At 43.1% G+C, this 16591-nt stretch overlaps 1 protein-coding gene across 2 annotated transcripts; it reads right to left on the bottom strand.

Annotated features, from left to right (window-relative positions):
- Window positions 1–488: 488 nt before the first annotated feature.
- Window positions 489–13560, bottom strand: LOC129721852 (death-inducer obliterator 1-like). 2 transcript variants are annotated; one of them, XM_055674910.1, is made up of 10 exons: window positions 12765–13560; window positions 9868–12253; window positions 9622–9799; window positions 9210–9566; window positions 8603–9151; window positions 8306–8542; window positions 2407–4005; window positions 2040–2349; window positions 1207–1978; window positions 489–916 (listed from the first exon to the last, which is right to left on the bottom strand). In XM_055674910.1, exons 1-9 carry the CDS (start codon window positions 12979–12981, stop codon window positions 1224–1226), a joined length of 6588 nt encoding a protein of 2195 aa, XP_055530885.1. In that variant the 5' UTR covers window positions 12982–13560; the 3' UTR covers window positions 489–916; window positions 1207–1223. The 2 variants fall into 2 exon arrangements, with proteins under 2 accessions (XP_055530885.1, XP_055530884.1); XM_055674909.1 differs by having other exon boundaries at window positions 489–1978.
- Between the last annotated feature and the right edge of the window lie 3031 nt (window positions 13561–16591).

Raw genomic sequence — 16591 nt, forward strand, 5'->3', positions numbered from 1 at the left:
CGAACCTTCTGAATTCAAAATGATGACTTTGCTGCAATTGACCCCAAAAGTCACAGTTAAAGAAGGTTCGAGTCAACATTTGGAGTTCTTTCAATTGACTCCTGCGCTTTTCGGTCCTGCCCATGTTACCGTTTACGAAAAAAATAAACAAAAGCAGTTTCCACAACAGCCGAGTGTGTGGAGGGAATGATGGAATTGTTAACTCATGACTTTCACTTCTACTTGTGAAAAATTAATGCACTGTGAAGAGTTTTCTCCTAACTTCCCATTTGTTGTTTGCTAGTTTGTCTAACTAAAGCGTTCTCATTCCATGCTCATCTATTCAATCAAATCAGTTAACGCAAGACACATGAATGACGCATTAGAAAAAAAACCTTCCGTTGGGAACGACGTACCGAGGATGAATAATTGAATTACCTAACCCCGTTGCGTGAAACTTTGCACCAACTGCACAGGGATGATTCGGACAAACGAAGAAAGGAAATATCTTTAAGCGTTTTAATACATTTTTACTTTCGATTATCCAATACACAAGAAATATATGGACCAAGCATAAGTGACCATTTACGACACTTTTTTGAATCAAATTTGTACATAAGAGTTAACTTTAGCTGTTTTTACACTGTTGCTTTCGAACCATCAATTTCATATGCAAGTTCCAAACTTGAATTTTATCTGTAGGTCCGCATTTATGCTATATTATTCTAGATAAATGCGCTTAAACAATGCTTTCTCAAAAATTAGATTGTTATCTATACAATACAATCATAACAGATTGGTGCACTATCTGCTAGGGGATAGCAATAAAGTCTAAACAGGAGCCTTCTAACGTTGAAAAGTGTTTGAATGAAATCGAAAGATGAACTCTTCATCCACGATCGGACGTCATAACGTTAGCCTTAAGTTGATTCTCAAACTATAAACAAAAGAAAAAAGAAACTTTTGAAATATAAGTAGAACTGATCAGACTTAAACTTGTTTATGCCTTACTTAAACTAGTCATACTTTGCTAGGATATTATACTTTGCTAATTTCTACAAAGTTCAATAATTTAAAGCGATTACTACTGCTAACACAAGTGAACTACTTCGTACTTTATTTGCACATGTCATCATGAATGTTAAAGCGATTTAAAGAGTTAATTTTTAAAATCAATCTCCACAAGATTTCGTTTTTTGCTGCTCTAACGTACAATTTAGATCATACCATATACCCGGTAGCGACTAAACGATGTCTGCTTCATCCTCCATGCCTGGTGGCGGAGGCTCACTGGATTCCCACTTGGATTTTTTTGCTTCTGGTGCACCGTCACTGGTGCCCAACGTTGACTTGCTATGAGTAACAGGGGGCTGCAAATAACTCACGTCCGGTACCATTCGGAGCAGCTCTTCGTCGGTTAGTTTCGACAATTTGCTGTCAGATGAAGATGATTTTGCATGGTGAACCGGTACAGATGGCGCTGTACTACTATAACCAGCATAGTTTGATTTGTAACTGGAATAGAACGATGGCGCCGATGGGATGTATTCGTCTTCGTCGTCATCGTCGTTGTTTTCAACACGGGAAGTTGCTGATTTTTCTATTGCTTGCTCAGTAGCCGCTGCCTTTGCTGGAATTTCAGCAGCTGGGGGAACGGCCTTATTAATACTAGCCAGTATTTCCGACAAATTCGAAGGAATCGATATATCGGTGATTAACGATGGAGGTAGGGTCGATTTGATCTCATCCTCCTTTAATTCGGCTTTACTGATGATGCCTACAATTTCGTTCTTTTCCTCTGCAATCTTTCTGTTGATTTCCTCCATTTCTATACGAATTCGCTCTGACTCTGGATCGACGACCGATTTCGACTTGCTCTCTACTATGGCCGTAACGTCAGCAAAATTATCGCTGTCGTCGCTACCACCGCCTGGAGAATACGGTTCCTCGTCGTCGTCGTCGTCGATTACCACCGCTGTCAGCGAATCTTTCGGTGCGGCTGAATTGAGAATAAAAATTCGTCACAATTCAAATTTACTTAAAATTGCAAAATTACTTACCTTTAACCGAAACTGGAGCCTTGATAATTTCCATATCTATTTGTTCAGGAGATTCTGATTCCGAACGACGCTTTTTCGAGGTCACAACACTACTAACATCAGCAGTAGCTTTTTTACTCGAAGCTGCCGGAACTTTTTCCTGCACTACCGGACTCTTAACACGTGGAGGTGTGCCGCTCGAAGATTCGACGACAGCTTTTTTGTTCACGGTGGCATATTTAGTGATGACTTGCTGCATCAATGCAAAAGATGGGGAAACTGCTGTAGAACTACCAACACTTGTACTTGTTTTCGTGCTTCGACGTGACGTCTGGAATTAAATGTGGAAATTAGTTTCAACTGAAAAGAATGTTTAAATGATCCTTACCTTAGTTGAAGTAGACCCTTTTGTAACAGGTGATGATCCTAAACGCTGGCTTTGAATCTTCACTATAATTCCCAGCAATAGGTCAGGTTTTTTATCTCCTTCAATAATACCAACACCACGCAGGGGTTTCAATATCATCGGGATCATTTGCTCGGCTGGCAAGGGGAAAATGTAGAAGTCTTTGATGGATGAAGAGGGCGACTTGATAACACTGTATCGCTTTCGCGTGAGCAAATGAGAATAAAGAGTGTAGTAAGCGGAACTTTCGTTTGAATGAAGCCGCACCAAGCAAACTTCCTTGTTTGGGCTCTTTCTAATCTGACCAATGTACTCCCAAACGATTTCCGGCTTAATGGTTCCACAAATAGTGAGATCTTCTGAAAAATCTTTTGCGATATCTTCGATATCACCACTTACAGATCGCATAGACATTTCGACCGTTGCTAGGTCAATCATGTGAACGTTTCCGGTCCAATGTACATACAAAGCTTTTTTACGAATCTCCTCGGAAACGTCGCTAGGGATGTTGGAGATAAAATCTGCTTTTGGGGATTCGCTATCGAAACTGGTGGAATGGGGAGGCGTTGGAATCGTCACCGTACTGGTAGGTTCCTGATCCTGCTCAGTAGCTGCCACCGTAACTGGAGAAGTTTTACGCTGTTTGGATTCGACATTTTCACTTCTTCCCGATGAATCATCCACCTTTCTTCCATCACTGCCATCGGCAGAGGCCAAAATTTGATCAACCAAATTAAAGCTCTCCAATTGCAATGATCTGTTGTCCATCTTCTTGGATAGTTTTTTCACTTCAACTGCTTTGCCAAGAGCTTCGTTTTTATCCTTCTCCAGAGCAACCCCTTCCACATCTTTGGAGCCATCACCTGTTACCCTCTCTCTATCTCTCTCTTTATCACGAAATTCTTTTGGTTCATGCTTTTTGTGGTCCGATCGATGTTCCGATTTGTGGTCACGATGTCGAGATCGTTCTCTTTCGCGGCCACGATCCCGATCACGATCACGCTCTCGACTGCCGTGTCTATCGTGGCTCCTACTTCGTCGTCGCTTATGTTTCGACCTGCTCCTAGATCTGTCCCTGTGTCTACCTCGGCTACTACTTCTGCTGCGGCTTCTTCTATTTTCCTTCTTTTTCGATGAAGATAGCGATGTAGAAGCTGAAGATGCAGATACTCCACTTCCCGAGGTTGCCCCTCCGCTTGCACCTGTAACCGTTGCCGAACCACTTCCATATGACCCAGACGCGGAGTATTTACCATAACTTCCAAAATCTAAATCTTTTGATCGAATGCTGGCATCCTTTGATGGAGACAGTGTACTGTCCAGCTCACTAGTACTCGAAACGGTCGAATTGTTCAACACAGCCACCACATCCTCTACCGAGGTCATCGGATCCAACCGGACGCGATCATCTTTTTTGCCTTCAATAACTTCTTCGCCCTTGTGCGTTTTAAGAACGTAACTTTTCGCACACGCCAACAGATCCAGCTCCGATTTCTTGATCATTTCCAGCTGGTGTTTGTTCTCGTTTTCACGCCACTGCGCCAGCTCCTGGCTGGCAAGCTCTTCGGCTGTCATGCGAACCTGGGTGATGAAACAGTGAGTTTTTTCCTTTTTTTTTAATCTTCTATACATATAAAAATGGAGTTGTGTCTGTCTGTCTGATCCATATACGACTTGGAAACTACTGACCCGTTAGACATGAAAATTTGTATGTAGGGGTTTTTGGGGCCGGGGAAGGTTCTTATGATATTTTTAGAGCCCTCCAACCTCTGGATGGGAGGGCTCCCATACAACTGAAACACATTTTTTTTATAACTCGAGAACTAATCAAGCAAATGAAGCCAAACTTGGCACCTTAATATATTAAGAAGCAAGAAATATTTCTATGGTAATTTGACCAGCCCCTCTGGTCTGGAAAGGAGGGCTTCTATGTAAATGAAACACAAATTTTATCATGACTCCAGAATAATTCGAACGAATGGAACCAAATTTGGCATGATGATTTTTTGGGGACAAAAAATATTCTCATGGTGGTTCGACACCCCTCCCTCATCTGGAAGGAAAAGGGTCCCATACAAATACAACACAAATCTCTGCACAGTTCAAGAACTTCCGTAATCGTGACGATGCACAGAAGTCAAATATCAACCTTCCGGTTTTCTGGAAAACAACCCAAAATTACCAATTACCACACAATATGGATATTTTCGGAACCAAAATGATGCACACAAGCAAAAAATTGACCCCATACATCATTTTGAATTCTAAGATGACGACTTCCGGTTCCTGGAAAACAACCCAAAAAGGCCGAATAAAACCCAAAATGGTTATAACAGTTCCCACTAGTGAACCTCAGCCTTCCAGCTACCGAACCCCTACCTTCTCGTGATACCAATGTGTGCGAGTAACTAGTGGAAAGATCGGGCATCCAACCCTGGTGGGACTGCTGGTCGCATGCTGACAGGTGGCGGGGCTTCCTTCCTCGGAAGGGAGTTTCCTGGGATCGACACCAACAGAAGCGTTCTATGTAACGAAGTGTCCTTCTGAAGTCCTGGTAGTGCCCGGGACTTAGAACAATGGCAATACGATGGCCCTTCTGCGAAATAGTGGGGTTGGTCGCTGGCCTTGCAAGCCCGCACCATCAAAAAAACAACAGCAACGGTGATTGAACGATTCAGTGCACACCAGCTGACGAATGAAAATGGCCTCAGATTAATCGACTTTGCCACCCCCAAGAACATGGTCATACGTAGCACCTTCTTCCAGCATAGCCTCTACCCTAGACTCACCTGGAGATAACCGAATAGAACAGAAACACAAATCGACCACGTTTTGATAGATGGTCGGCACTTCTCGGACATTATCGAGGTCAGATTACATCGAGGCGCTAACATCGATTCGGATCACTACCTAGTGATGGTTAAGATACGCCAAAAACTATCCGTTGTGAATAACATACGGTACCGTCGCACGCCACGGTATAATCTCGCGCGACTGAAGCAACACGACGTCGCAACACAGTACGCGCATCGCTCGAAGCTGCACTGCCAGAAGAGGGAGAGCTTGAAGAAGCCCCTCTAGAGAATCGCTGGAATGCCGTGAAAACAGTTATCAGCAGTGCTGCGGAGAAAGTCCTGGGACACGTGTAACCGAATCGACGTAACGAGTGGTTTGACGAAGAATGTCGGCAGATTTTGAACGAGAAGAACGCAGCGCGGGCAACAATGCTACGTAGAGCCACCCGTCAGAATGTGGAGTGATATAGACTAAAACGGAGGCAGCAAGTCCAACTTTTCAACGAAAAAAAGCGTCGCCAGGAAGAGGAGGAATGTGAAGAACTCGAGCAGCTGCACCGCAAACACGAAACACGAAAGTTCTACCAAAAACTCAACGCATCCCGCAGAGGCTTTGTCCCACGAGCCGATATGTGTAGGGATAAAAATGTAGCTATTTCGACGGATGATCGTGAGGTGATCGAAAGGTAGAAACAGCACTACGATGAACACCTGAATGGCGTGTGAGCAGGAGACCACAACAGGAGCGAAGAAGACGTGGTCGGTGCAACGAACGACGAAGATGTGCCACCCCAACAATAAGCGAAGTTAAGGATGCGATCCGGCAGCTCAAGAACAACAAAGCGGCCGGAACAGACGGCATCGGAGCTGAGCTTATTAAGATGGGCCCCGACAAACTGGCTAGCTCACTGCATCGGCTGACCGTCGAGATCTGGGAAACAGGCCCCATATACAAAAAGGGCGACCAACTAGACAGCGAGAACTATCGAGCGACCACAGTCCTGAATGCCGCCTACAAAGTGTTTTCCCAGGTCATCTTCCAACGCCTGTCACCATTAGCCAGCAGGTTTGTAGGAAGCTACCAGGCCGGCTTCATGGAAGGACGGTCTACGACTTATCAAATCTTTACACTGCGGCAGATCCTCCAAAAGTGCCGCGAGTTTAGAGTCCCTACACACCATCTTTTCGTTAATTTTAAGCGTTATGTACTTGGCAAGTTAAACATACGTAAGTCCTCTGCAGGGTACCCGGGTACCCACAAAATGAAATGCTTCTTGGTTTTTCATTTCTCGACCGATTTTCGATCTTGACCTGTCAAAAGGTTGGAAAATCTGTCTACTTTGAGAATCCGAGACCTACATGAACCAGTGACCACACCTGGTTCCTGTAAATCCGGATTTTCGGGATCATATTCAAGATCGGAAATCTGCGCCGAACTGGCCATTTCGGACAACTTCTCAGATGAACTCAAAATGTATGAAAATCAACTTCTAGAGTGATTTCATGAATTTTGATACCAATTTTGTTCGGTTTTATTGACAATTGTACTAATTTGTCTCACCGGAACATGCTCCCGAAAATCTGGATTTACAGGAACCAGATGTGGTCACAGGTTCATGCCGGTCCCGGATTCTAAAAGTAGACAAACTTTTCAAGCTTTTGACAGGCCAAGATCGAGAATCGGTCAGAAAATGAAAAAGCAAGAAGCATTTCATTTTGTGGGTACACGGGTACCCTGCCGAGTACTTATGGGGTAAAAAAATTCGAAGTTTGTGTACCTCGGCTCTCTGGTAACTGAGAACAAGGATACCAGCCGGGAGTTAAGGAGACGTATCATCAGTGAAAGTCGTGCCTACTATGGGCTCCATAAAAAACTACGGTCGCAAAATCTGAGTCTTCGCACCAAGTGTATCCTGTACAAAACGCTAATAAGACCGGTCGTTCTCTACGGGCATGAGACGTGGACAATGCTCGAGGAGGACTTGCGAGCACTCGGAGTTTTTAAACGTCGACGGGAACGAGAAGGCGAGGGGCGCAACGAGCGAGATGGGTGGACCAGATGCAGCACGATCTGCAGAGTACCGAGTAGCCGCGTAACTGGAGGCAGGCAGCTAAGGACAGAGTAAATTGGCGGAACGTTATGCAGGCCATGTCTTAGGACGTACAGCCATCTAAGTAAGTAACTTCCGGTTTCTGGACAACAGCCAAAGATGGCCAAATACCACCCAATATGGGTATATCCGGAACAAGAATGATGCCCAGAGACTAGAAATCAACTCTACATGACATTTTAAAATTTTCAATGACGACTTCCGGTATCTGGAACACCTGAAAGTGACCAAATATGTTATTTCCGTAATCAAAATGATGCACAGATACTAAAAATCCACCTTAGACATCATTTTGAATTATAGGATGGGGACTTCCGGTTTCTGAAAACAGCCAAAATAGACTGAATACCACCCAATATAAATATTTTCGGTATCAGACTGATAGCCAGAGGAAACTGTTTCCACAAGCCATTTTGAAATCCAAGTTAACGACTTTCTTTTCTGGAAATCAGCTGTAAATGACCGAATGTCATCCAATATAGGTATTTTAGAATCGAGTTGATGTACAAAAGCTAAAAGGCAAGGATGTTCTCATTCCGATAAAACCAATCACTTCAAACGATTTCTCTTTTGAATTTTAACGATTTTCAATGTCCGATTCGTAATGCATTTGCAGACTATAAACAAATCGGAAATTGTGCCGCCTTTAGAGGGTCCTCAGTCACACTTTAAAAAGCTTTAATCAATACTTAAAAAACGTTTAAAAAGTTCCAAAGTGATTTTTTCGAAGTTCGACTGAAAATTAACTTGGGCATTAGAGGGTTGATTCTTTGTATGTAGGTGAAATCAAAAAATGGGCGGAACGAAGTTTGCTGGGACAGGTAGTGTAAAATAAGGTAATAAACAATCACTCAGAGCCGCGGAATTTCATTAATATTGACACGGAGTGCCAAACATTGGCAACCTCCTCAATGACAATCAAGAAGGTCAAATTCCTCCCTAAAACCATAGGTACTGACTGACAGACTTACTTACCAACTGTTTCGCCTCGATCCGTTTCTCACAAATCTTCTGGAAAAGCGACAGATTCTTGCGGTCCTTGATGTTGAACACCAGGGAGCGATATTTTGCACGATACTTAGCACCGGTGTCCTTGTTGAAGAGCGCAAACATTTCCTCCTCAATCGCTCCGGCAAATTTATCAAGCTCATGGTCATTTAGTCGAGGAGAATCCTTGCCACATTGCTCATTGGTACGCTGCATGAGATGTTCCTAAATAAAAGAAAAAAATTAGCAATGTCTTCCTCAAGATGAGCTTTATGTAGGACTAACCTTGAGTGTTTTCTTCACAGTAACTCGGATATTTTCACCTGCCGGTGGTCCCGAGGTTGATTTGGCAGCGACCTTCGGTTCAGGAGTGATCTTTTTCGGCTGCTTGATTGAGCTGCCAGTTAATGTTGGACTACTCGATGCCACCCTCGCTGTGGCCACTGGTGTTTTCGGAGTATGAGTACCAACCGGACTTCCCTTCGAAATAGGCGTGGTTATCGTAGATGTTTTCGATGTGCTTTTTACTTGTATCACTTTGGACTGATTTTGCTGCTGTTGTTTCTGTTGCATACCGGGGTTAACTAGAGTCAGTTTTTTCTGTTCACTTAACCTCAGTTGTGTTTGTACTTTTGCTCCGTGACTGGCAGCTGCGGCTTTCTTTTGAGCTTCCATAGCCATTTGCTGCTTGGTGAGGATAATGACAGCCTGTGGGCTTCCGGGTGGCACGAGTTCGAATGTCGGATTACTCAGCAGCCATGGTTGAAGATTCTCCGCTGTTGGTGCATTTTTGCCCGTGAGACAGCGACCAGTTGTGCGCTCCATAACGATAATCTGCAAAGATTTTACGTTGTTACAATCTGGTAATGTTTGTTAGCCTCAGAGTACTTACCGGACCAACTTTTACGTTCGTTCTTATCACAACAGGCGGGTGTGAGGGTTTATTGCTCGCCGAAACAGTTTGCTCCTTGGGTTTTTCCTTAATCGTAACCTGAGACGCAGAAGTTGACGGTGCTGTTACTGCTTTTGTGGCAACCACCGGAGAGCTTTGTGTTGAACCGTGAGCCAAGCCTGCATGTTTGCGGATGCAATCATCGCTGCAATATACCGAACTAGCTCGAGCAGCTTTACCGCAAACCACGCAAGCGGTAACAGTAGCCACTTTATGTGCTACTGCCTGAGTCACCGTTGGACCCTCGACGCTAGTAGTGCTACTACTGGATACCAAAAATTCCGTCATTTTTGGTTGCTGCAATAAAAACAGTTAGACTACCGAAAACATATCGCCAACTTTCTGCACTTACTTGTTTTTCTTGCTTCATCTTCAGGCAGTTTGGACAAGTCCACTCGATGCCATCCTCTTCCATCTGTTGGCCCATAGCTTTGGTAATGTTGACACACTTTCCGTGGAACCAATCCTCGCAGATGTCACAACAGATCATAAAGCGATTATTGTGCGGCTGTTTACAAATGCACCACAGTCTAAACGTGTAAAAAAAATAAAAAATCCTTAGAATGGTTCAACGATAGAACGTATACGCTGCACATACCTATCCGGATCATCTTCCGAGTTCCAGCTCTCATCCGATTCAAGATCGTCATCAGCTGCAGCGGCAACGGCAGCAGCAACAGCTGTTGTACTGGCTCGTTTGCCCCGGGTACCCGCAGAAGTCGACGAAGATTCCGAAGTTCTTCTGCTCGATGTACCGCTTCGATTACCCTTTCCTCTGTTCTCATCGATTAACAAGCTACCGGTTCCGTCATCGTAAAGCACAGCAGCGGCACTGGTTGGCTTCACTAAATGTTTGGAAATCTTCGACACAGGATGACCAGCTAAAGGTGAAGGGTTTCCGTGATGTGCCGTAGTTGATGAAGCTACAACCGTTGCTGTTACAGTTACAGATGATGGCGAACTTGAACTAGGACCTGTTTGCGCACGTCGTTTCGCCGAGCGCGTGGCAGGCGCTTCGATTGGAGGCAAAGTAATAACTCGACCATCACTGCGTCGAATTTGAATGGCTTCCTTCCGAGGCATCAGCTGTTCCTTAACGGTCATCGTTGGAAGAGATTCAGGATTGGGACGTTTGATCTGCGATAGGTTGGTTTGATTTATTATTTGTACCTGCTGGGTATTGGAGGAAATTGGCATCACGGTCGTCGAAGTAGATGGCATGGCCAGCGGAATTGATGAACTTGCAATTGGATCAGTTCCGATAACTCCGAGTACTTGCTTGTCTAGTATTTCCTGGAGTTCCTTGTTTTCGGCCAGCTCTGCAACATGTTGCAAGAGATCCTCCGGAAGCCCATCGTCACTGGAGCCGAGCGCGGCCAGAATACTGTTGTCAGTAATAGGCAGGCCCGACTCGGGGACTCCTCCAGGTGGTAAGTTATTTTCCAATATTTTTACAATATCCTCGTTCAGTTGCGGTGGCTGAGCCTGTTTCATGTCGACCTGAGCCATTTCTTGCTGAACGAGAGAATCAATCAAATCAAGTTGTTTATCCTCGGCAGTGGTGGTATGCGTTTGAATTGAGATTTGAGGCGGCACTTTCTGCGTGCCTTTCACAATTACTGGTGATAGTTGTATGAACCCACGTTGAATATTCGATGAACTGCTTGTTGGCATAGACGATGATACCGAAGCTAGGGAAGTTGGCTGATTGGGTCGATTCGTGCCAACCTTTTTGATAATGTCAGGTGTTGAAAACAATGACGTCATATCACTGAAAAGGGCTTCAACATGAGGAGCAGGTTTTATCGGTTTCTTATCTTTCTTGATAACTGGTGTAGCAATGGCAACGGGTGTGGTTATCGTTGTAGAGGGGATGGCAGTCACAACGACGGGTGCGACAGGAGCAGCCGAAGCTGATAACTCTATCTGTTTACTTAAATCGCGTTTCGGACCGTAGGTTTTCGGCGTTATTTGCTTGTTGACAGGACCAACCGGTGTAACCACTTTCACTTCTGGTTTCTTGGCAACTTTCGGTGTCTTCTTTCTAGCCTCCTTAATTTCATGGAATTCATCTCTCTTAGTGGCTATCTTCAAGCCAGATTTGCTCTTTGATCCAGATTTTCTCTTTTTTGATTGTTTTCCAGTAATACTGAAATCGAAATCACTGTCGCTATCATCATCCTCTGGAAATGAGCTTTCTTCCGAGTACTCAGAGTCAGTGCCTTCTAGAATACTCTGCAGTTCTGCAGCATCGCTGCGTTCTTCCCTTTGGAAAGTAGATTTTCTTCGGCGGGAACTGCTTGTAGTCGGAGTAGGGGTTGGAACCTTACTGGACGTTCTCTTCCTACCAGTTCCGGTATGCCCTTCGTCAATAGATTGAACGGTGGCTGCCTCTCGAATGTGATCACTAGATTTTACCTCTCTTGTAGGAGAATCTATCTGTTCGTAATATGGTCTGGGTGGCAACTTTTGGCTCGGTGAAGTCAACGGTGTATAGCAGTGATCATTAGCAATCACATACCGTTGGAACTCGTAATCGATCGCCGTTTCAACGCTTAGCGGTTTTTGCAATCCTGCTAACGTTAAAATTTCCGACGCAAATTTCTTAGCTTCTGCCGGTGGATAGAAACCTTCTACCATCAAGCTTACGTGAGGAGTTTCATCGCCATCCAAAAGGACATCGTCTTTTTTACCAACCGTTTTAGACCGTCTGGTGACCACTCCTGCGGGACCTGCAGCGCTAGGTGCGGAAGTAGCACCGGACGCCGAGTCGCTCTTGCCGGTTCCACTGCCAGCAGCGGATGACGATGCAGCGTTGGAAGACTCTGGTGAATTATCCGAGTCTTCCCCGGTAAGAGATTCCAGTTCCTGTTCCAGTTTTTGTTCCTGCAGCAACCGACGCTCTTCCTCGATTTCTTCCTCGATGCTGGGAGTCGGGGAAGTTATGCGTACTACGCTCACAGAGGTATCCGTAGTTTCGTTTGCTAAAATTATAAGAGATTTTGTGAAATGAAAAAACTGACGTAATATAAATAATTTTAATACGATGGTTCCCAATTGTTTTGCCATTCGAGTAAGAACAACTTATCAATTTTAAGTCTCCTTATAAAATAGCATTTTCTTAACTTTTTTCGTTCATTTCGTTACATTTTCAACAAAAAAAAAACTGTCGAATTTTTTTTATTTTTCGGGAGACTTTAATTCCCTAATTCTAGTAGGTATGTACCAAAATAAATGAAATCAGTTTTACTTTCATTTCGCCGCAAACCAAAACAAAAACAGCGCCTACATATGGCAACATTATGCTTAACGAACAGCATGTGAAGGCAAAACAACATAAAGAGGCGCGCAAAGTTCGCATTGCTGCGAAGAGACGATTTTTCGCAATCACCTCAATTGAACCAACCGAAACGTTTGCGCTCAATTGACTTTTCGTCAACGTCATCAGTAAGCCGTCTATTTATGCGAAACTTTGCTTCTACTCTCGTTTTATACCTAGTAAACTGTGCAGCGTTTTCTGATCGACATGCACACTCCCATCTTTCCCGACGACAATCACCAGATTGGAATCGATCTTCAGGCGATCATCCACGGACGTTCCGACGGCTTCCGGCGGAACCGATGAAGCTTCTCCGTCAGCCTGAAGCGCTGGTTCTTCCTCCCTGTTCGAGTCGGATGACGATGGATAGATCTTGAACACCGAACTGGACATCCCGCTCTCTAGCTCGGAGACCAAATTCGCAACCGGTCTCCAATTGTTTTTAAATCACCTCTCGATTGTCAACAAAAACAAAGTTCAATACACTTTTGTTTGCCCAATCGTACAAGTTTTATGATTTATTTTTGTTTGACACTCGCCGACAATTACCGGATATTAACACTGATAACCAAGAAATCGTTTCAGTTTCAAACACTTGTGTTCACCAATGTTCCCCCCACATTTAACTTTCCATAAACTGCGCCTTGCACAGGAGAGCACTAGCCTTTGGCAAATCCTTATTTTCAACACCAGTATTTTTTTTCCATCGATGATGCACTACCAGACGCCATTTTTGTCTTCATATCAGTTCGGTCCCGGACAAAATTGCTCGCACAATTTTCACACTTTAAACAAGCGCCTTCGAGCGATTCTTGAGTGTCTTCGCACGGCTGTCGAGATAAACAATGCCCCGAAACGGATTCCGATACGGGAGAGCCATTACAAAGGCGATTTTTTGGATAGAGAAATCCAATCTCATTTACGGGCGTACAACTTTTGCCTGGGTTGCCTCAAGGATCGAGAAAATTTCTAGCTTGGGCTCTGGGGATGCGATGACACGACCGTGCGTACCCTGCAGAGGAACGAAACGAAATGAAACGTTTCGTTTTCTGGCGAGCAGCATGATGCCGGTCTCTTTACTCTCGCGTACATTGCGTCGAGCAACGACATTCACTTTCTCGCTTCGTCGTGAAACGAGGGAGTGCAGAATGCGAATAAATATTTATTGTACACGGAAAGAAGTTGTGCGGTTATTAGAGCTCTCGCATATGCAATCACTGGGTTGCATCACGAAACGGTTGTTATCCATACAAATTGGGTTGTTTAGCTACTCACGGATTTCTGATTTTTATTAACAGGTAATAGAGTGTAATTTTCTGAACAAAACGTGATGTTTTTAAATTCTATATCATTGTCTTTCGATTTTTAAATGAAGAATTAAAATCGCTCTAAATCGCTACAATGACAGTTGATACATGGGCGAACTGTCATTTTGGCGATTTCGAGAAGATTTCGAGTAGTTTTAAATTCTGATTTAAAAATTGAAGGACAACGATAGAAAATTTCTGAAAATCATGTTTTTCTTAGAAAATGCAACTCTTTCAGATGATACAAAGAATTGATATAGCTAAACAATTCAATTCGACTGAAGTCGAACCTTGGTGCTTCTCTTTAAATATTGCGAAATTGGTTGAGTTTTCGTTTTTTTGTGGTGCCACTTCAAATTGCATAATGATTTTACGGTGAAGTAAAATGGAAATATTTTTGTTCACCATAAATTCACCGAAACTGTGTGTGTCGTAAAAACTGTCAAACTGTCAAACAATAAAATTTCCAAGTTAAGTTAAATAAATATCCGAGCCGAGCCTTGGTTCTGTAATGTAACAATGCTAACATTACTACTATATTACAAAAACACTATTGCTGTTATACATAACACTCTGGAAGAAATCTTCCAATGAAGTTGTTACAAAATGAACTACTCAAATGGTACCATCACATACATTAGACATACGTCACACTGGTGTTTTTTTTCTGGTACACGTTGCCCCTTACCTCGTCCTGTCAAACTGCTCGATTAATGATGAACAAAACAAATTTTCTTTTTCTCAGCTTCATCGAGCCCCAAAGCAAACCCCATAATGAACTATCAAAAAGTTATTTACAAAATCAATGCAGCATTTTTCGTGTAAGAACGAGGCACAGGTACACTGCTTCCAAAAACAACTCAAACAGTGATTTTTTTCAGAGTGTGGTATCACTCGAGTAGTTCATTTTGTACCAACTTTTTTGGAATATTTCTTCATGAGTGTTACGTATGTATGTGGTACCAAACTCTGAATAAAATCAGTGTTCGAGTTAATTATGAAAACGCAGCCATACATTTGTCTCATTCCCACACGCTCGGACATTTTTACTCTAAATTGATTAAATTTTGACTCGATTTCGTTAAAAGTGGATCTACCACATACATAAGACATACGTAACACTCAGGAAGAAATCTTCCAAAAAAGTTTGTACAAAATGAATTACTCGAATCGTGAATTTTGCTGCAGCAGTGTTGCTGGAAAATTTCAATGGTGAGCCGTCCGTCAGACATTCAATCAGTTTGGGGTGAATAACTGTTTCTACAAGCATCGTTGCGCCTTACGGTCTTCAGCAGAGTTTTTCCCAGGAAAATTTCCTACAAATATCATGTATCGATATATTTTTAGGACCCAACTGGGAATTTATAGAGAATAAGTTTTGAAAAAGTGAATTTTCCCATATAAAATCGTATGGAAACTTTAAAAATCGGGCGCAAATCAGGCGTTTCACCGATCGATCTGAAAAGTTACACAGTTGTTATGGGACCCATAAGGAACACGGAAAGTACATGGGAGCTAACATTTATTTTTTGTCCCACCCTACTGGGCATGTTGTATGGATGTCGGACGACAGCCCGGTAAAGATGGTTCTTGAAACCAATTCGTCAGGGACAAGACGGAGAGGTGCACAGCGGGCAAGGTAGATCGATTAGGTGGAAGACGACCTACGGACCTTACGCAGACTGCAGAGCTGGCGTACTACAGCCATGGACCGAGTGGAATGGGGACGACTCTTACGTACAGCGAAGGCCACACCACGGCTTGGGACTGTTTGGTAAAGTAAGTAAGTACAAAAAAACGCCAGTGTTACGTATGTCTTATGTATGTGGTGTTACGGTCAAAAATTTGTCAACTTCAATGTGCTGTATTATTTTTATCGTTTGTCAAAAAAAAACCTGAGCACCTCTCATTTTGAAGGTGTGTATATATTAGGGTGGGGAATTGTTATATGGAAAAAACGAAGCTTGTTAGCAGAAAGCCAGAACCAACTTTTTTTGTTCCATTTGGGGCCTCAAACAATCCTGAATTTATTGGAAGTCGATTGGTTTTGTCTCCGCTTGACGCATTGCATTTTAAATTTATATGGAGATTTGTATGGAAAAACCAACTTTTTTGCATTTTCCATTCCAAAGAGCTCAAAATGGCTCAAACCTTAGGTTTCATGACTTCAAATGGTAGGTTTTTTGATGCCTAACAACTTGGCCGAAGACACTAAAGACCTAGGGTGTGCCAAAAAAATACTAGAGCTGTTCAAAGTTGAGTATGACGAAATTTATGTTACAAATAATTTTTTCTGTCAACACTGCTAGTGTACCGGCGTCAGTCAGATTTCCATCAGAAGTAACCTCTGAAACACGTTGTAGATTCTATTTACGCCTAAAATATTGACCTGAATTTGTTTGTTTTATCCAGCTATAAACTCGTTACGACAGGTTACTTCTGATGGGAAACTTACTGACGCCGGTACATTGATAATGTTGGCAGAAAACAAGATTTTCTGCATTTAAATCGACATACTCAACTTTGAACAGCTATAGCTCTTCTTAGGGACATTCTAGCTCTTCAGTGTCTTCTGCAAAGTTGTTGGGCATCTGAAATACTATACTTTAACATCATGTAGTGCATTATTAGAGCATTGTTGAGCTCTCAAGTAGGTTAAATGCACAAAAGTAGGTTTTCCCATATGAATTTTCATA

This window comes from Wyeomyia smithii, chromosome 2 (assembly GCF_029784165.1).
Source record: "Wyeomyia smithii strain HCP4-BCI-WySm-NY-G18 chromosome 2, ASM2978416v1, whole genome shotgun sequence".
Taxonomy (NCBI): domain Eukaryota; kingdom Metazoa; phylum Arthropoda; class Insecta; order Diptera; family Culicidae; genus Wyeomyia; species Wyeomyia smithii.

Bases quoted from the DNA above. Each gene is read 5' to 3' on its own strand.
- LOC129721852 (XM_055674910.1), bottom strand. From the start codon at position 12,981: ATGTCCAGTTCGGTGTTCAAGATCTATCCATCGTCATCCGACTCGAAC. The intron at 9,800-9,867 runs GTATGTGCAGCG...TTACACGTTTAG, and splicing joins TCGGAAGATGATCCGGATAG to ACTGTGGTGCATTTGTAAAC. The intron at 2,350-2,406 runs GTAAGGATCATT...ATTTAATTCCAG, and splicing joins AAGGGTCTACTTCAACTAAG to ACGTCACGTCGAAGCACGAA.